The sequence below is a fragment of the Phyllostomus discolor genome, chromosome 6 (genome assembly GCF_004126475.2).
Source record: "Phyllostomus discolor isolate MPI-MPIP mPhyDis1 chromosome 6, mPhyDis1.pri.v3, whole genome shotgun sequence".
In the NCBI taxonomy this organism is placed as follows: Eukaryota; Metazoa; Chordata; class Mammalia; order Chiroptera; family Phyllostomidae; genus Phyllostomus; species Phyllostomus discolor.
This window is the reverse complement of record NC_040908.2, coordinates 89,839,825-89,860,764: the sequence shown is the minus strand read 5'-3', so window position 1 is coordinate 89,860,764 and position 20,940 is coordinate 89,839,825. Positions and strand designations below refer to the sequence as shown.

The 20,940-nt window shown below is 35.5% G+C and overlaps 1 protein-coding gene across 1 annotated transcript in view; it reads left to right on the top strand.

Moving 5' to 3' along the window:
• The window catches only part of ATM (ATM serine/threonine kinase), a 163,905-nt gene that overhangs the window by 99,827 nt on the left and 43,138 nt on the right, over positions 1 to 20,940 (top strand). The window contains 8 exon segments of the mRNA XM_028514270.2: positions 906 to 1,083; positions 5,561 to 5,648; positions 8,830 to 8,985; positions 13,060 to 13,147; positions 17,255 to 17,343; positions 17,442 to 17,544; positions 18,346 to 18,494; positions 19,970 to 20,074. Coding sequence (XP_028370071.1) covers positions 906 to 1,083; positions 5,561 to 5,648; positions 8,830 to 8,985; positions 13,060 to 13,147; positions 17,255 to 17,343; positions 17,442 to 17,544; positions 18,346 to 18,494; positions 19,970 to 20,074 — 956 coding nt within the window.

Below are 20,940 nucleotides of genomic sequence, written 5' to 3'. Positions count from 1 at the left end.
ATGTTCCAAATATACATTTGTGTCCACCTGGGTTCCTAGTTCTTTAAATTCTCTGTTACCAAAATAGGCTCTTTGCCTTGTCTTTAGTTTAACAAGGAAATTGATCATCTATAGCATATTTTGTGTGTGAGGCATGTGATGAATATATGAAGGTGGTTTTTTGGCAGAAATAAGGTCGAGTACTGTTTTAATGTACCAGGCATATTAAAGCGGTTTTTTAATACTTGGGAACATACCACAAATAAGTACTCAAATTATAGACCCAGTAATTAGGGATTTTAAAAAATAAACATTTTAAAATAGCTGTTGCACCTCATCACTGGGTGTAGCAAATGTGCAAAAATCAAATTTTCAACATTTTTCTTAAATGTTAATCTCTATTTTTTCATATATCAAATGTGAGAATTTCTGTTATAGTAACACTTTGTAACTTTAGCATCATATTTACAGCAGTGACATAATTTCATTTGTAAGCAATATTCTGTTTCATTTTGTGGAAATGGCCTAGACTGGAAATAAGCAATTAGCATTATAGCTAACCACATATGTTTTATATAGATATTCCAGGTATGTTTGAATTTTTTCTTAAAAAAATCACTCTGGTATGCAGGAACAAATATGAAGGACACATGGACAAAAACAAGGATGGGGTGGAAACAGGAGGGAGGTGGAGAGGGCTGTGGGGGTAGGCTGGGATGGAAGTAAAAGGCAGAAAACTACTTGAACAACAATTAAAATTTTAAAAAATCACTCTGGTACACATGTTTTTTGTACGTTTTTAGCAGTATATTGAATTTAATGGCATATTCACCTATCAAATTTTTAAAAGCTTATGTAACAGTAACACAAAATAAAGTTTTGAATTTTTTTTTTACTTAAACTATTGTTGTGTTTGTGTATTCCAGGTGAAAGCTGATTTTTGTCAGACTGTACTTCCATACTTGATCCATGATATTTTATTAGAAGATACAAATGCATCATGGAGAAATTTGCTTTCTACACACATTCAGGGATTTTTCACTAATTGTTTCAGATATTCTTCACAAACGAACAGATCCACAACCCCTACCAGTTTGGATTCAGGTATTCTGTTAAAATTTGCACATTTATACTGTTAACATCTCAGTTCTAGAAACATAGATTTGTTTGTATCTTATCAAGATACCTCGTGGGCTTAATTTCAAAATCTCTAAACATCTATTTCTTCATCTATAGAATGGAGGTAAAAATTGTAGCAAGTTTTCAATGAGATAATAGATATAAAGCACCTACAGTAATACTTGATGGATAGTGTTCCCTCAGTAAATTTTGGTTATTAATAATGGAGCACTACTCACTGAGCATTCACTATGTGTCAAGCACTGTGCTTGGCACTGGCAACACAGGTGTGAACAAGGCACACCCTGCAGTCTAGCAAAGGAAAAGAAGGCACATGTGCAGCTGACTCTTACAGGTGCTGTGTTGGAGATATGATGGAATTTTCGTATTAAAGCTCTGACTGACTCATTTATTAAAAGCAGCTTTTTTGTTACAAAATCATTTATTGTGGAATGTATAGAAAAAATAATATAATTAACAAAATTAGCCATAGCTTTATTATCTACAGTAATGACAGTTAGCCTTTGATATGTATTTTTCCAGTTTTTTAAAATATATTTTATTGATTATGCTATTACAGTTGCCCCCTTCACTCTCCTCCCCTCTGCACACTCCCTCCCACCCACGTTCCCCCCCTTTAGTTCATGTCCATGTGTCATACTTATGAGTTCTTTAGCTTCTACATTTCCCATACTATTCTTGCCCTCCCCCTGTCTATTTTCTCCCTACTGTCTGTGCTACTTATTCTCTGTACCTTTTCCCTGTCTCTTCCCATCCCGCTCCCATGCTGATAACTCTCCGTGTAGCATTTCTGTGGTTCTGTTCTTGTAGTTGTTTGCCTAGTTTGCTTTTGTTTTACGTGTGGTTGTTAATAACTGAGAGTTTGCTGTCTTTTTACTGTGCATATTTTTTATCTTCTTTTTCTTAGATAAGTCCCTTTAACATTTCATGTAATAAGGGCTTGGTGATGATGAACTCCTTTAACTTGACCTTGTCTGAGAAACACTTTATCTGCCCTTCCATTCTAAATGAAAGCTTTGCTGGATAGAGCAATCTTGGATGTAGGTCCTTGCCTTTCCTGACTTAGAATACTTCTTTCGAGCCCCTTCTTGCCTGTAAGGTCTCTTTGGAGAAATCAGCTGACAGTCTGATGGGAACTCCTTTGTAAGTGACTGTCTCCTTATCTCTTGCTGCTTCTAGAATTCTCTCCTTCGTTTTAATCTTGGCTAATGTAATTATGATGTGCCTTGGTGTGTTCCTCCTTGGGTCCAAGTTCTTTGGGACTTTCTGAGCTCCCTGGACTTCTTGGAAGTCTATTTCCTTTGCCAGATTGGGGAAGTTCTCCTTTATTATTTGTTCAAATAACTTTTCCACTTTTTGCTGTTCCTCTTCCCTTTCTGGTACCCCTATAATTCGGATGTTGGAACATTTCAAGATGTCCTGGAGGTTCCTAAGCCTCTCCTCATTTTTTAAAATTCTTGTTTCTTCATTCTTTTCTGTTTTTTTCTTCCTTCTGGTTCACTCCATTGATCTGAGACCCAGTTTACTTTCCATCACTATTGGTTCCCTGTGCATTTTTCTTCATTTCACTTAGTGTAGCCTTCATTTTTTCATCTAATTTGTGACCAAAATCAACCAATTATGAGCATCCTGATCACCAGTGCTTTGAACTGTGCATCTGATAAGTTGGCTATCTCTTGGTCACTTAAAAGTATTGGCTCTGGAGCTTGGATTGGTTCTTCCATTTGAGCCTTTTTTGAGGGGGGTGTCTGGTTACACCTGTTATGTAGGGGCGGAGTGTTAGGTGTTCTCCAGGGCGGAACAACCCACGTCCCTGGGTTATGAAGCTGTATGTGGGGGCAGGGTCACAGAGGGAACAGTGGCTCTTGCTCTGCTCTCTGTTGGATTTCAGTCCCCTCTGCCACTTCCCACAAGCAAATTGGGCCCTTCTGGTGCTGGTTCCCAGGTGCGTGGGCTTGTGTACGTTCTAGGACCCTGTAGGTCTCTCCAACGAACTCTCCTGTGAGGCTGGAAGTCTCCCCCGGCACCTCAACCTCCACAAGTGTTTTTAATCAGTGCTTTTAGGCTTTATTTCCTGGCGCTGGGTCCCTGGGTTGCACAGTCTGTCTCACTGCCTATTTTCACCTGGTTTATCTACATGTGAATGTGTGACTGCGGACAGCCAGGTGCCTTGCGTGCCTCACTGGGTTGGCTTGTTGCCTCCCCGTGCTGTGCCCGGGGTCTGCCACCGGGGTCTCCTAGCCGCCGCCTGCGTCCTGTATACCCGGGTCTGCCAGCCACTGCTTTTTCCTGTCACAGCCCCTCTCCTCTGGCCACCGACTCCTCCCCTCTTACCAGTCTGGATAAATAGTTGTCAGGACTTCCGTACAGTTCAGTTTTCTGTCTGCTCTGGTTGCTTTTTTGTTTCTAAATTTTTGTTGTCCTTAATTTGGGTTGTGTGAGGAGGCACAGTGTGTCCACCTATGCCTCCATCTTGGCCGGAAGTTTTTTTTCCAGTTTTTTAAAAAAAATTGGATTATACTTCATTTACTTTTAAAACCTTTTTTTTTTACATGCTATATAAGTATTTCCTATGCTAACAAGAGCTCATAGCAGGAGAAATTCCATCAGGAATTTGGTTCACATTATATGTCGATGCATAGTTGAGCATACATTATAGGTCAGGTTTTCAAACTAAAACTTCAATAAGGTGAAAAATTCATAGATCTTTGATGTTAACTTATTCTGTTTAGTGTATTAATGTATTTTATGTACAAACATAAAACTAGATACAAATTCACTTACTGTATTTTAAGACCAATACAATTATAAGAAAAGTATTAATTTAATGTAATTGTTTTCCCAAACTTGACTAGTTACTTTGGCGTACATCATGATTACTCAGTTCTCCCAATCGTTTTTTGTTTTGTTTTGTTTTTTACTTTTACTAGTACAAATTTAATTTGACATGATGGAGATGGAATTTAAACTTCACTTTACTCTCCTTCATGCTTTATGTGTGTTCTTTTCTATTGGCTAACAGCAATTACAGTTGTACTATTTGAGTAATTATAAACATAGATATGGATGTCCATTCTGTGATTCTACTGGATTATAAGTTGGTCATGTAAGTGGTCCAGAATATACTTATATGAATTTTCTTTAGGGTGTTGTAATGAAAGTCCTAAAATAAAAATTATCATAGAGACTTCAAAAAGTATCCAGAATATATCTCCTTTTGTTAATCTGGGAAATACAGATACAAGTATTCACAGTTACCAGTAAACACTTAAACATTAAATATTACATAATGTAAAGCAATATTAAACATAATTTTATTGTTTATAAGTTTAACAGAATCACTACCTGTGATAACCTGACAATTTATTATCATGAACATGGTCAAGACTTTTTTTTACTTTTATCCTTTGTACATACACATCCATGCTACAAACATTCAAAGGCAAAGTCAGCCAATTTTATTACATTTTTGTGTAGAGTGCCAATACTTCATTGCCTTAACTGAAAATTCAAACCTTATATGTAAAATTCTATTATAAAAAGGAAAGTAAATAGATTTCTATCAGATTAAATGGTTTATCTTTTCTGATATCTCACTGCCTTCGCTCGAATGTCCCATGTGCATCTCATACTCAGCTATCAAAAAGGAAAGTTACGGTCTTCATTCTCTTCCCCCAGCCTGCTTCTCTATTGTGTATTCTTTATCAATGTCATGCAGTTGCCTAAGCCAGGGATCTCTCTCACATGTTTCATGTCATTACCAAATCCTGCCAATTCTGTGTTATAAGTAACTTTAGTCCGTGTATTTCTTTGTCCCCATTGTCCTTAGTGCTTTATGTCTCTGTGGTTCAGCCATATTGAACTTCTTTCAGTATTTTCTCCAAGTTCTTTCTTGTTCCAGCATCTCAGGTAGTATCACTGTTGCCTGGAACACTGTCCTTTCCTCCTCTCCTGCTGGACCGTTACTCTTCTTTCAGATCTCACTTTTTCTATGATGCTTCTTTTGCTGAAATCATGTTTCTTTCTATACTCCTCTAAGGTATTTTAAACTTTTCCTCTCATAGCATTTATCACATTATATTAAGAGTCTCTCAGGCTAGTGAGTATACGTGGTCAGAAATAGTCTCTTATTTATAGTTGTATACTGTACCCAGAGCATACAGTATCCTACATGAATATTTATTGAATTGATGAATTAGGCATCTTCAGAAACAAAATATAAATTACAATTCTAGTTTTATTAAGCACAGTAGTTTCTTTTAAAAGTGTGCTATTAAATTCCACTTATCAATTTATATTTATTAAGAACCAATTTTTTGCTCAATACTGCCCACTGGACCCTTCCCTAGTGTAGAGGGAGGCGGGCACACCCACAACAGGAAGAATGGGCTTAGGCAAGTGCATCTGGGACTGAGAGGAGGCATTTTCATTTGTTTGTCAGAGCCAGAGCTCTTCTCCCGATGTTGCCTGAGTAAAAAGTCACAAAGAACAATGCTTGCTGTTGTGGACTACCTGAGGAGACAAAAGAGGTAATTAATGAATACTGCTTTTTGATTTTGGGGATTTGGAAGTGTAGCTTGTTACTGTTGGCTGAATTTTAACATGATTATTTGAAGTGATATGGCTGCAAGATGCCATATTTAATGTGTGATGCTTATATCTCTGTAATAATTCATGTTTAGAGTAGTACTTTGGTTAAATTGGTATCAGGACCTCTAAATTCTAGTCCTAACAGTACCACTAACAATGTTATCTTTGCTAAATCACACATCCTTTGAAGCTGTAGTTTATTTTATCTACAAAGTGATGGGAAAAGAGTAATTTATGTTCCAGGTTAAGTTCAGTTGCATTACTTTTAACCTTTCTCTTCACTTTCAGCTCATAAAAGTAATTACAACTATGTAAAAGCGTCCTTTATGTACCTTTATTATAAGATACGTTTCTTTTGCCTGTGGAAAAACAGGATCAACTAGGTTTTGTCACCAAAAAGGATTTATTGAGAAAAATCAAGAGTTGCAACTCAGTGCACACAGACATGCAACCCACTTGCACACACTGCACAGCGTGAAGCGCTGTTTATAGAAGGGGAAAAGGTAGTTAAGGGGAGAGGTAGTTACCACCATAGAGCTTTATTATGAGCAGAGAGTTCTTCCTGTAGGGTTCTTACAATGACTTAGAGTTCAAGAACCCCTCCCATAGGCCTCCTGACCAGTCATGTTTGTGTACAGTCTCAGTCATTATCTTTATCACTTTATTGTGTGTCATGGTCCTCAAAATCTGGGGTACTATATAATAATACTTATATGTTATATAAGTACTTTTATATTATAAGTAATATAACATTTATATGTATAAGAGATTATATAATATATAATACTTATACATTATAAGTATTACTATATAGTATCAGCATATTACATCACATAGTAAATGCTATGGCAGTGTTTGTTTTCTTGATTCTGATAAATTGTTTTATAATACAGTACCTTTGTTCCTGTTATTTCTCATGAGATTTTTTAATAGTGAATTCAGGAGTTGCTAGAGTGAGTCAGTTATCTGACTGATCTGTACTGCTCCAGCAGTGACCAGAACTTGGAAGAAATAATGTAGTAGGCCTATAAGTTAAGTAGGTAGCAGTTGATGTCTCATGACAAATACATTGTGGTTGTGGCAGTGATTGATAAAGAATGGGCGAAAGAGGTGGGGGAAAAGTGGAAAATTGCTTAACCTAAATCCATTTTCACTTTAAAAGTTAATTTCTCTATATCCTCTTCATTCTACTCTGTTCTTAGAAAAATAAGCCCTGGCTGGCGTAGCTCAGTGGATTGAGCTCGGGCTGGGAACCAAAGTGTCCCAGGTTCGATTCCCAGCCAGGGTACATTCCTGGGTTGCAGGCCATAACCCCCAGCAACCACACATTAATGTCTCTCTCTGTCTCTCTCTCTCTCTCCCCCTCTCTCTCCCTCTCTCTCTCTCCCCCCCTTCCCTCCCTAAAAGTAAATAAATAAAATCTTAAACAAAAAATTTAAAAAAAAAAGAAAAATAAGTGTTAAGTCTTTCAATGCTCTGTTTCTAATTGGAGAGTTACTAATTTTTTTAAAGATTTTATTTATTTATTTTTAGAGAGAGGGGAAGGAAGGGAGTAAAACAGGGAGAGAAACATCAATGTGTGGTTACCTCTCATGTGCCCCCTACTGGGGACCTGGCCCACAATGCAGGCATGTGCCCTGACTGGGAATTAAACCAGCAACACTTTGCTTTGCTGTATGGTGCTCAATCTACTGAGCCACACCAGCCAGGGCTAAATTTATATTTTATTGTATTTTTTCCTATAACTGTTTAGTCCCCTTATATCCCTCTTCCCCTTACACAATCACCACACTGCTGTCCTTGTCCATGAGTCCTTTTTTGCTCAATCTCTTCACCTGCTAACCTCTCCTGACTCCCCTAACCCTGAGCTGTCAGCCTGCTCCCTATCTATGAGTCTGTCTCTATTTCGCTTGTTAGTTGAGGATTAAGCAGTTAAGGTGCTGAAAGTCATATAGTATGTAGTAGGTAATCCTGTTGGATTTTGGGGTTTTCTTGATGCAGCTGGATTTGACTCTAGCTATATCCTACTCTAAAACCAGTGTTCTTAACCGTTACAGTGTCACATCTCTATAATACCATTTTTGAAAAAGGCAATAAATATCTATGATCCCTTTCACATCTGGCCAACTGTTACCACAGTGGAAAGTTTTTATTAAATAACCCAACCTAGACAAAAAAAAAAAAAACTGAGGAGAAAATGAACTGCAAATAGAAAGGGCATATAACTATGTGTTATAGAAGAAACAGTATTTTCATTAAATTGGCCATTTAGAAAGATTTGTATATGTCTTATTACTTACTCGATACAGCCTATTCTTAGCATATACCCATGGATCCCTTGGTGAAGGAGAAGTATGAACCTCAAGTTTATTCTGGGATGATAGCTTTCACTTTCATCATATTTTCTAAGGGGTGTGTGATACAAAAAGAGTGACACATAGGGCTCTTCAGCCATGTTAATCTTAGCTGTTTATACCTACCATCATCCAGGGGTTCCATATCTGCAGCTTCCATATCCGCATAGTCAACCAACTGTGGATTGAAAATATTCGAAAAAAGAAATGATACCTTGTTGCTGACATATAACATATAGTTAGATGTATGATGGTTGCATCTGTACTGAACATATATGTTCAGTACATGTTTTTTTCTTGTCATTATTCCTTAAACAGTACAGCATAACAACTATTTACATAGTATTTTCATTATATTAGGTATTTTAACTAACCTAGGATGGGAGTAAAAGATAGAAAATTGTACTGCGACAACAATTAAAATAAAATTTTTTTAAAAAAGAAAGAGAACAAAAAAATATATTTTAACTAACCTAAAGATGATTTAAAGTATCCAGGAGGATTTGCATAGTTTATATGCAAATACTACACCATGTTATGTTAGGTATTTCAGCATCTGTCAATTTTGTTATCTGCATGGAGTCCTAGAACCAGCCACTACAGATACCAAGGGATGATTGTCTACATTGGGGAAATGTGGCTTTTGGTTCTTTGAATGTAATTTTCATTTTTAACTAGTACTTGCTACCATTATATTTTATATCAACATACTTTTAATATTGAAGTTAAAGAAATGGACATGACTTCATTTAGAAATTTTCTTTAGATCCTCTTCCGGAACAGTGTTTGATGATGCTTTCTGGCTGGAATTGAATTATCTGGAGGTTGCCAAGGTAGCTCAGTCTTGTGCTGCTCACTTCACAGCATTACTCTACGCAGAAATCTATGCAGATAAGAAAAACATGGATGATCAAGAGAAAAGGTAATAGAATTTACAAGTTTTGGTTTTTAAAACTGTTGTTGACATTGTTTCAATGAAGCTGTTAAAGATTTTTTTTCTCACCTCCCCCATTTAATGATATTTTAAATAGCTTTCTAACTTTTAAAGGGAAATAATTTTTTCAAAAGAAATGAGTAATTCTGGAATAAGTAGAGATATTTATTACTTCAGAATTGTAAAAATTACACAGATAAGGATCTACCGGGAGATAGACCATACTTCTTTTTCCCTGTATTCCCACAGCAACTAGCATTGGAAACTTAATATAAGTCAACAATAAATATTTTTCAAATAGTTGAGCGAGTCCCTGATTTCAGTTAAATTAAGTTTACCACTATTCCCTCAGCTTCGTTAAGATCCATATTATTTATTAATTATGAGGTAATATAACTGATTTATTTCTGTTACTAAATCACATTCATTACTGTATTTGTTACCCACCTGTATTTCTAATACTTTAATTTGCTTTTCCTCTAAGTTAGAACTGTCATAAAAATCTAATAAGTATAGTCCTAGGTAATAGTGAAAAACAAAATACAGTAAAAAAAACTTCAAGAGTAAAAAATACAGCTCATAACCCCCCTACTTTTCTCAAATTTTTATTCATTTGAAATAGCCTAGTGTTTATTTTTATATTTCCACCAGAAAACCACATTACAAATTGAAATAGCAAATATATATTATATTAAAACATTTCTCTTGCTTGCTACTTAGAATTTCGACTTTGGGTTGTAATTAAACTAAAAGCAGTGTGGTTTTTAGACTGTGGAAAACTAGCAACCAGAAAATAGATCCTAGTCCAAACATAATTAATTTAGAAGATTGGGACTAATTTCTTCACTCCCTGGTTTAGTATTTAATTTCTACTTTCCAAATGAAAACAGGTTAAAACTTACAGTATGTAGATTCTGTGTATAATATGTAATTGATGTGTTCATAATTACTGTAGACTTCCTTTGGAGACAAGTATGTTGTTCTTTAAGTATTACTGAATAAGAAATTGGTTATTGCTTATCTCAGAGTCTTAAAATTTTGAGTCAGGGCCTGTATACTTGATAGTAGTGATTATAATGCAAATGTGCTTCAGTATCATGGTTCCATAGAATGGTATTTCTTACTAATATGGAGTCTGTAACTGAGCTCTTCTATGAGTATAAAAGTACCTTTAATTTGATGGCATGTGATTATATAGAATGTGGCAAGGTTTTGCAAAATTGCTGTGCAACAAACAGGAGTGCCTTCATTTTATTTTGGTTAACATTTGGAAAAAGTGCTTGACAGATAAATAATGCCTGCTGTTTGCTTTAATACTCTGGTTTTGATTTTTTTTTCCCAGATGCCTGATGGGTAAGGGAGGGCAAACAGATAGGAGGTGTATAGAGTGAAGAAAATGCCAGTATTGTTCAGTGACTCAGGTGAACTGACACTTTGTAAATTTAAGGTGATCAGAAAAAGAATAACTGTAAGCAAAACGCAAATGAACAGTTTACAAACACTGTCATGTGCAAGAAATGAATTGCTCTCAACTTTTTTATTAAAATTATTTAATAGCAAAGTGTCTCCACACTAGGTATTCAAAAATACATATCCAGTCTGCAATCCCACCAACAATGCACTAGGGTCCCCTTTTCTCCACAACCTCTCCAACACTTGTTGCTTGTTGCTTTGTTTATGATGGCCATTCTGACTGGTGTAAAGTGGTATCTCATTGTGGTTTTAATTTGCATCTTTCTGATAGCTAGCAATATTGAGCATCTTTTCATGTGTCTCTGGATCCTCTGTATGTCCTCTTTGGAGAAGTGTCTGTTCAAGTCCTTTGCCCATTTTTTAATTGGGTTGCTTGTCTTCTTAGAGTGGAGTCATGTAAGTTCTTTGTATATTTTAGAGATTAAACTCTTGTCTGAGGTATCATTGGCAAATATGTTTTCCCATACAGTTGGTTCTCTTTTTATTTTGATACTGTTTTCTTTAGCCGTGCAGAAGCTTTTTATTTTGATGAGATCCCATTTGTTTATTCTTCCCCACCAATCCAAAAGAACCTGTGTACCCCAATGTTCATAGCAGCACAATTTACAATAGCCAAGTGTTGGAAGCAACCTAGGTGCCCATCAGTAAATGAATGGATCAAAAAACTATGGAATTCTATGCAACAGAAAGAAAGGAGCTCCTACCCTTTGCAGCAGCATGGATGGAACTGGAAAGCATTATGCTAAGCGAAATAAGCCAGGTGGTGAAAGACAAATACTATATGATCTCACCTTTAACAGGAACCTAAATAACAAAACAAACAAACAAGCAAAATATAGCCAGAGACACTGAAATAGAGAACAGGCTGACCAGAGGGGAGGTAATTTCAGGGGAAAATGGGAAGGGTTTATAGGAACAAATGTAAAGGACACATGGAGAAAAACTAGGGGTGTGGAAATGGGAGGGAGGTGGGGAAAGATGGGTGGGTGGGCTGGGATGGAAATAAAGGACAGAAAACTACTTGAACAATTAAAATAAAAAATGTTATTAAAAATACATATCCAGTTTTATTTACTTGTGACTTGCCTCTGAGAAAATATGAGATTTCAAAGGTTAGTATCCATAATTTTTTTTAAAAAGAAGTCAAAACTTCTTCAAACAGGATTTAGACAAAAAATGTCATTAGTTCACAACCTCAGTCATTTCAGTGTTTGTGACAAAAGTCCTGCCAATCCCATTTTTGTCTGGATGAATTACAGCCTTAGACTTAGTGTCACAATCTGTAATACTGTCTTTCCTACTTTCCCAATTTCTCCTCTAAAATCTTCTTTCTGTGTGACTTGCCAATAAGGAAATCTATGTGATACCTGGGTACAAGGGTGGTAAAGCAAGGTAGAATGTTGCCAGTACCATCATGTCAGTCAGTGGTCTCTGTCCCATCCCTCCATGCTCCTTCCAAAGGGTCAAAGTTATCCCCTATTTTGTGGTTATCATTCGTTTAGGTGATATTGTTATGTGAGTATGAATCCCTAAATATATAGCAGTTTTCCTTATTTTTGAGCTTTATAAGAAATTATATTATTATTTACAACTTATTTTTCATTAAATATTTTGTAAGATTTTATTTATGTTGTGTGCTGCTGTAGTTCATTAATTTGTCACTGCCACATAGTGTACCAGTGGGAGAATATGCCATGATTAATTTTCCCTCCCCCTGTTAATGATATATGCCTAAGTGTAGAATTACTAGGTGGCAGGGTATGTAAATTTTGAACCTCATAGGATAATGCCAAATTGTTTTTTCAACTGGTTATACCAATTTGCATATTTCTCAGGAGTGTGGTTGGTTAGGAAATGGATCAGTAGGGAGCCTTACCTTGGAAGAAGGGAGGGGGCCAAAGTACAACTATTTCTAGTTTGGGTAAAAAAGGTAAAGAAGAAACTTGAGTAAGTTTATAGATAAATAATAGAGGCTCTGTCACATATTTCATAGACACTATGTAAGTGGTGTGATTTTAGAAGTGAAATTACTTATATGAATTTCTATCATATAAAAATACATGGTTTAAAGCTAAGGCCTTGAAGCAGACAAATCTGAGTTCTCGTCCTTACTACCACTTATTAGTTTCATAATCTTGGATGTAGGTTTCTCAGCACTTAATTATAAGACATCTTAAATTTTGCCAATTTATCAAGTGTTAAGTAGTGTTACAGTGTGATCTTAATTTGTGTGCCTGTGTTTGTTAATGAGCTTGAACTTTAGGTAAAACCATTGGCAAAACAGTTAGGAACTGTACTGTGTGTCACCTGCTCTATTTTTAAACAAGCCTGTCTATATAAATAACCATATTTTGGCATATAGTTTTTCCATGTATGACATTGTCATTAAAAAGTAATCCTCATTGAAACATTAATATTAACAAATTTGTTTTTCATTCCAGGCCTAAATGCTATTATGTTTTAAAGTACAAATGACTCACTATGCTTTATTTGTTACCTTTGTTAGTTTTTCCATCAAAGTTTATAATATATGTATTCAAACATCAAAATGGTATATTCTTATTAAAAGAAGTGTTTTGTGACAAACAGAAATCCTACATTTGAAGAAGAAAGCCAAAGTACAACTATTTCAAGCTTGAGTGAAAAAAGTAAAGAAGAAACTGGAATAAGTTTACAGGTAAATGTTATAGGCCCTATTATTTGTGATAATATTTATCTTATATTTTGGATTATTTTGTTATAGAACCTGTATTGATGTCATTTAATTTCAAACTGAACTTACTCTTTGGACTTAGTATCATATACATAAATTCATGGTTTGCAGTTTAGGCCTTGGAGTAGACAAACTTGAGTTCTTATCCTGACTAGAACTTCAGTTCTAATCCTGACTCTACCACTAAATTGTATAATCTTGTACCAATTACTTAATCTTTCTCACCTTGAGGTTTTTTAATCAGGAAGATTGATGTAAAACTGCCTTTATCATACAGTAATTTATACCATATATTTTCAGCCACAGAACCCCGTTTATTTTCCATATGACACTTAACATTTATAATTATAAATTCTTTGTTTACTTACTTTATGTCACATCTCAGGGAGTACTGCTTTTTCTATAAATTAGTCAATATCTACTCTTAAAATGGCCTCTTCTTAGTGAATTTCTTAGGTGAACTCATTCCTCTGAAATGACAGTTGCAACTTTATATTACATTCTCTTTGTGTTTGCTTTCAGCTTGCCTCCTGCTTCTGGAGAAAACAGCAGCATAGATAGGGAATCCCACCACACCCACGATCAGACATAGAAATCTGCCTGCTTCTGCTCCCATTGCATCCATCCTTTCCTCTTGTAAAGAACAGACCTAGTTTCTCCTTTCCAAGACTAGTCCTTCTTCCTGTGCTTTGTTTTCCATCAACTCTTTCTCAGAAAATTAATTTTTATTGTGCTGTACCCTCTCTCAACACATTCAAACTCTCTCTCAACTTTTTTTATTAAAAGCATTTTCCTTCAACCTAACAGAAAATCATCTTTCTCGTCCTTATGTTCTCTTTTTTTTAGGTGTCATCCTTTTATTCTCATTTCCCTTCACAGCAAAACTCTGTGAAAGAGTTATCTGTATTTGGTGTCTTTGTTTCCTCTCCTTCCCCTCTCCCTGCTGATGTAGCACTGGCTAATGTCACCTCTCAACTTCATAACTCTGGTGGTCACCTTTCATCAACATTTTTTATTGTTTCATTAACACTTAATACCATCAACCATTCCTTGCTTACAATATGTTTTATCTACATTTTTTATTACATTTTCCCAATTTTTCTTCTTTCTTTTTTGCTTCTTTATAGTCTTATCCTCTTTTGAAGATGTTTTGGAATATTTTCTGTGTACCAGGCACTGAGGCACTTAAAACTAGTTAGTCTTAAGTACTGAGTGTTCCAACACTGAGAGCTTGAGTTCATGTTTATGAATAGAAAGTTTTTTAAAGTTACAGAATGATACCAATATTATTGAATTTTCACCTAGGAAATAATCTCTGGAGCATGCAACATTTAGGCAGTGAAATTGCCCAATCGATTTTCTATGCAGTATAGTTTCCAACATTTTCCACTTCTTTTTTATTTTACCAAGATGATTTAAACTGGATTAGTTTTTATCTATGTAAATTTTAAAGCAAAGAATCGACTTATCAAACCACTTCTTTATTTATATCACATTTTACCAGTTATAATAAATATAATGCAGTTTTTAGTATTCTTTCCAAGAAAATCTCATGACCTTTATTATTATCAAATTCGATATCAAGAGTCAGACTAAACTGCAGAATGTCATTTTCCCATCTACAGTTTTAGCTGGATTTTTTGTTTGTTTTTTAATATGTTTTATTGATTATGCTATTACAGTTGTCCCAGCCTTCCCCCTATTTGTCCCCCTCTGCCTGGTACCCCCATTTCCTCTAGCAGTTCTCCCCAAGTTCATATCTGTGGGTCATGCACATAAGTTCTTTGGCTTCTCCATTTCCTATACTATTCTTAACATCCCCCAGTCTATTTTGTACTGGTCAGTTATGCTTCTTTTAAAAAAAATATTTTATTCATTATGCTATTACAATTGTCCCATTTTTTCTTCTCTTTATCCCCCTCCACCCTGCACCCTTCTCCTACCAGCATTGACCCCCCCTTTAGTTCATGTCCATGGCTCATACATATATGTTCTTTAGCTTCTCCATTTCCTATACTATTCTTTTGTTTTAATGTATTTTGTTGATTGTGGTATTACAGTTGTTCCATTTTTCCTCCCTTATTCCCCTCCACCCTATACCCTACTCCCACCTTCATTCTCCCCCTTTAGTTCATGTCCTTGGTTCATACATTTAAGTGCTTCTGTATCTGTTCTAGTTGTTTGCTTACTTTGTTTCTGGTTTTGTTTTTTAGGCTCAGTTGTTTATAGCTGTGTGTTTGTTTTCATTACTGTTCATAGTTTTGATCATCATCTTTTTCTTAGATAAGTCCTTTTAACATTTCATATAATAAGGGTTTGGTGATTATGAACTCCTAGCTTTACGTTGTCTAGGAAGCATGTTATCTGCCCTTCCATTATAAATGATAGCTTTGCTGGATAGAGCAATCTTGGAAGTAAGTCCTTGCCTTTCATGACTTGGAATACTTCTTTCCAGCCCCTTGTCTGCAAGGTCTCTTTTGAGAAATCAGCTGACAGTCTTATGGGAACTCTTTTGTAGGTAATTGTCTCCTTTTCTTTTGCTGCTTTTAATATTCTCTTTACCTTTAATCTTGGGTAATGTAATTATGATGTGTCTTGGCATGTTCCTCCTTGGGTTCAACTTCTTTGGGACTCTCTAGGCTTCCTTGACTTCCTGAAAGTCTATTTCCTTTGCAAGATTGGGGAAGTTTTTCTTCATTATTTTTTCAAATAAGTTTTCAATTTCCTACTGTTCCTCTTTTTCTTCTGGCACCCCTGTCATTCTGGTGTTGGAACATTTAAAGATGTCCTGGAGTTTCCTAAGCCTCTCCTCATGTTTTTGAATTCTTGTTTCTTCAAATCTGTTCTGGTCAGATGTTTATTCCTTCCTTCCATTCCAAATCATTGATTTGAGTCCCAGTTTCTTTCCCTTCACTGTTGGTTCCCTGTATATTTGTATTTCATTTTGCATAGTCTTCACTTCTTCCTCTATTTTTCGACCATGCTCAACCATTTTTGTGAGCATCCTGATTATCAGTGTTAAATTCTGCATCTCTGCATCACTTAGTTCTTTTTCTGGAGTTTTCATCTATTCTTTCATTTGGGCCGTATTTCTTTGTCTCTGCATACTTGTTACATTGTAAAGGTTGAAGCCTTAGGTGTTGCCAGGCGGTGCAACTCACTTCGCTGTGTTGTGGTGTTATATGTGGGGAAGGGGTCACAGAGGGAACAGAGCCTCTTGTTGGGCTCTTGCTCTGCTTTCAGTCACTTTCCCTGCTACCCACAAACAAATGGGGCCCTTCTGGTGCTGATTCCCAGGTGGGTGGGAAGGATTATGTATCTTCTAGGACCTCGTGGGTCTCTCCAATGAACTACCCTGGGAGGCTGGGAGTTTCTGCTGCTGCTGCAACCTCCTCAGGTTTTACAGCCAGAGGTTTTGAGGCTTTAGTTTCCCTGCACTGGAACCCTGGGTGGTACAGTCTGTCTTGCTCCCCAGTTGTTCCTCCTAGTTTATCCACACAGGAATGTGGGACCACTGGTTCTCTAGTCTTGACCTTGCCTGCCTGGTCTGCCAGCCACTGCCACAAGTCTTCCCTGCTTGACTGCCTATCTCTGCCCCTCAGACTAGTCCGAATGAGTGTTTCTTTTAACTCCTTGATATTTGTACCTCCATACAGTTCGATTTTCTGGCAGTGCTGGTTGTTTTTTGTTTTTAAATTTGTTGTTGTCCTTCTTTTGGTTGTGCAAGGAAGCAAAGTGTGCCTCCATTGCCTCCATTTTGGTTGGAAGTCCTTAGCTATTGTTTTTTTAATGATGATTTTTGCATGTATTAAAAGCTTGGTTGATTGGGATTTATTTCTTTTCTAATTCATGAAATTCTTTGCAACTCTTCTCAGGTGTTACATTGTCATTCTGTTGTCTGGGATCTTTGGGAGTTGCTAATCCAAATTTTTAATATCTCTTTCAGTATCATAGTTTACTTTATAACATAGCATTTAGAATTGGGATTTATATGTCGGTAAATTTCCAATTTACTAAATACTTAAAGTAATGGGTGTTCCCAACAAATTTTTGTTGTTTCTGTATTTTTAGGATCTGCTCTTAGAAATTTACAGAAGTATAGGAGAGCCAGATAGTCTATATGGCTGTGGTGGAGGGAAAATTCTACAACCCCTGACAAGGTAAATTGAATTTTTCTAGGTAATATTGTTTTAAAACTGCTTGTAAAGGAGTTACATGCACATGGAATTAAAAAGTATTTTGAAATCTTAAATTGTAGACTGCGAACATATGAACATGAAGCAATGTGGGACAAAGCCCTAGTAACATATGACCTTGAGTCAGCGATCTCTTCATCAACTCGCCAGGCAGGAATAATTCAGGTATCTTTTTTTCCCCCTGCTTTGGGATCCACTGAAAGTGTAGTACTGAGATTATTTCACTATGGTGGTGGAATATTTACATAGCCAGATAAATTCTAGGTATTCAGTATGAGACTGAAAACCACCTGTTATTTCAGGCATTGGGCTAAATAGGCAGAGGAATGCACAGGTAAATTAGGTCACTAACCTAAAAGATAGTGTAGATTTGATTTGTCAATCAGAAAAGTGCTAGCTAACAGTAGGAGACATTTCTTGACTGTATACAGTGTACCAGGTAGTGAGTAAGTCCTTCACCTGGATAATCTCATGTAAACTGTTTCTTATAGTTTGCATCACAATTGGGCACAGAAGACATCATTTCTGTTACTGGCTAATGTATTTTAACTGTTCTTCCATCAAATGTTACAGTCCTTTGAGCTCTCTCTTAATGTTTTGGGGGAACACAACAATCAATATTTTGGAAATTTTAGTGATATATTCTGTACTACTAAAATTTTTAATAAGTTACTTTTCATGTTTGATTGTTATTTTTGTGTCTCTACTGTTATCTTTGATTATTTTTTTTTATTACTTAGTTTTTTAAAAAGATTTTATTTATTTTTAGAGAGGGGGAAAGGGAGGGAGAGAGAAACATTAATGTGTGGTTTCCTCCCACGTGGCCCCCAGTGGGGACCTGACCTGCAACCCAGGTATGTGCCCTGACTGGGAATTGAACTGGCGACCCTTTGGCTCTCAGCCCAAGATCTATCCACTGAGCTACACCAGCCAGGGCCTTACATTTTTTTTTTAACTCCTGCTCAGGCATTGCAGAATCTGGGACTCTGCCATATTCTTTCTGTCTATTTAAGAGGATTAGATCATGAAAATAAAGAATGGTGTGCCGAACTACAGGAACTTCATTACCAGGCAGCATGGAGGAATATGCAATGGGACCATTGCATTTCTGTTAAGTAAGAAGAACTATGGCATTTTTAATCATCATTTCTCTGATTATAAGCAATACACTTTTAAAATATTTCTCTATGAATGTAACAGGATGTTTGTTTTTATGTTTTTGAGATATTGCAAGCTATAGATGTGCCAAAATGCTTAAATAAGATAGCAGTAAGCAGTTAATGTACCTAGGCTTGAATTCACTCTCTTACATTAGGGGAATTCTATACCCACCCCCAAATGTAATTGAAAAGAGAAATATAAAACGTATTTTCTCACTGGAATCTTCTCACTTATATTTATTTATTTATTTATTTATTTATATTATTTTATTTTAATTGTTCAAGTACAGTTTTCTGCCTTTTACTCCCATCCCATCCTTGTTTTTGTCCATGTGTCCTTTATACTTGTTCCTGCAATATTTATAAATTTAAAGAAAATTGTAGGCATTTCCCTTACCACTCCCTGTTGCAACATTTTGGTTAGCACTTTTATTGCTTTAGTGGTACAAAAAAGACTTTAATTTTATTCATGAAATATTCCTTTTTATCAAATAATGCTGCTAAATTACTAACACAGAAAGATAACATTTATAACCTAAAAGTCAGATCACCATGTTTCTGGATGAAAAGCCAAACACTTAAAGATTTTAAAGGGTTTGTATTTTTGTTAAAAGTCTTTTGAAGATGTGAACACCAAAAAAAATATATTAACTATATGTTTAATTGCTTTCATAGTTAAAACATTTTTGTTAATTGGAGTGTCTTTCAAATTTCAGACAGATTTCTATACAATTAGTTTTCCTGTTTTTTAAATATTTTAGTCTGTGAGCTTGTTCCTGCCTGCCTCTGTATATAAATCACCATATACTCTTCTTTCCTTCGCCTACTCTATTTCAGCCGCATTAGCCCTCTCTGTTATTTCATCAGGCCAAGCTGTTTCTACCTAAATGCCTAACACTTCTTTTTTATCCCCCATTGCTATATGTGGCTTCTTGTCATTCAGATTCTAATTTAATAATGTCACATCTCAGAGAGACCTTTCTTGACTACCCATTCTAAAGTAGTCATTGTATTTTGTTATTCTGTTTTAAGTCTCTTCATGTTCAGTGTCACTACCTGATATTTTTCTTATCCGTTGTCCATCTTCTCCAGACCAGAACATAAGCTGCATGAGAATGGGGACCTGATCTGACTTGTCCGCATCTAGAAACAGGTGCCTAGTTAGTCCCTGGCACATATGAGATGTTTATTGAATAAATAAGTGAGAATGTAGCAAAATTAGAACCAGGCACAATATGTCAGAATTTTTCTTGTGTGTGTGTGTGAAGATTTAAATGATCTAATTCTTTGTATTTCTTACTGAAATTTCTAAAAATGCATTTTTTAAAATGGAGGAATCTTAATTGTAGTTTGAAAATGTTTCTTGGTGAAGTTATTTATACATGCATATTTTAAGATTTTTTTGTTTTATTTTTAAAATTATCTCACAGCAAAGGAATTGAAGGAACCAGTTACCACGAATCGTTGTACAATGCTTTGCAGTCTCTTAGAGACAGGGAATTCGCCACATTTTATGAAAGTGTCAAATATGCCAGGTACTCTTAAAACAAGACATTGTGTTTTAACATTTACTGTCATGACTTCTTTTCGGAAACTTGACAAATTATTTCAGTATGTGGATTTGCACTGGTGAAGGTAGGATAAGGACTTGGTGGCTATTGTCAGGGTGTTTCCTTGTCATTTCGCCCTCCTCGCAAAACAATTCCCTGTATAACAAAAATTCATACAAATTCGTGTTGAAACTTAATGCAAATGGGGGGTGCAGTATCCAGTATTTAACATTTTCATAGCTTTTGCTTATCTGAGAGGTGAGTGCTCAGATGAGTTTTATCTTCTGCAACAAGTTTTTATAAGAATTGTGGATGTGTTATCTTAATTATTTTCTGTCTTGAAAAAGTATTCTTGTTTTTAAATGTTAAGTGTTAGAGAATTTTGTAATGTATATATGTCAAATATGTATATGTGTGTGTATATATATTACAATGTTTTTGTTTTAGATGTTGAAGTATACTCATATGCTACATAGTTACATTATTTTTTCTTATGTAATACATTTATATTTGTTCATGTGGTTCAGATACATTCTTTCCTTTAAAAAACCACTTTCTTTAACTACTCCAGGTCAGTTATTTACACTGAACTCTCACAAAAGTTTTGTTGATTGCCACTCTGTTTTTTTTCTGGACCAGTACGCTAAAAATATTAAGATTACGTTATTTAGTAATTGTATGGAATTTATCTCTTTTAGTATTAGTGTTTTTAATATAAAGTGGTGACTAATGGTCAATACTCATAGGCTTGTTATGGGACACAAATGAGACATTGCACCAGAAAGCACTTATATATGTTTAGCAGTAGCTAGTTACCTACTAAATCCTGTATTTTGTTACAGAAGTAATTT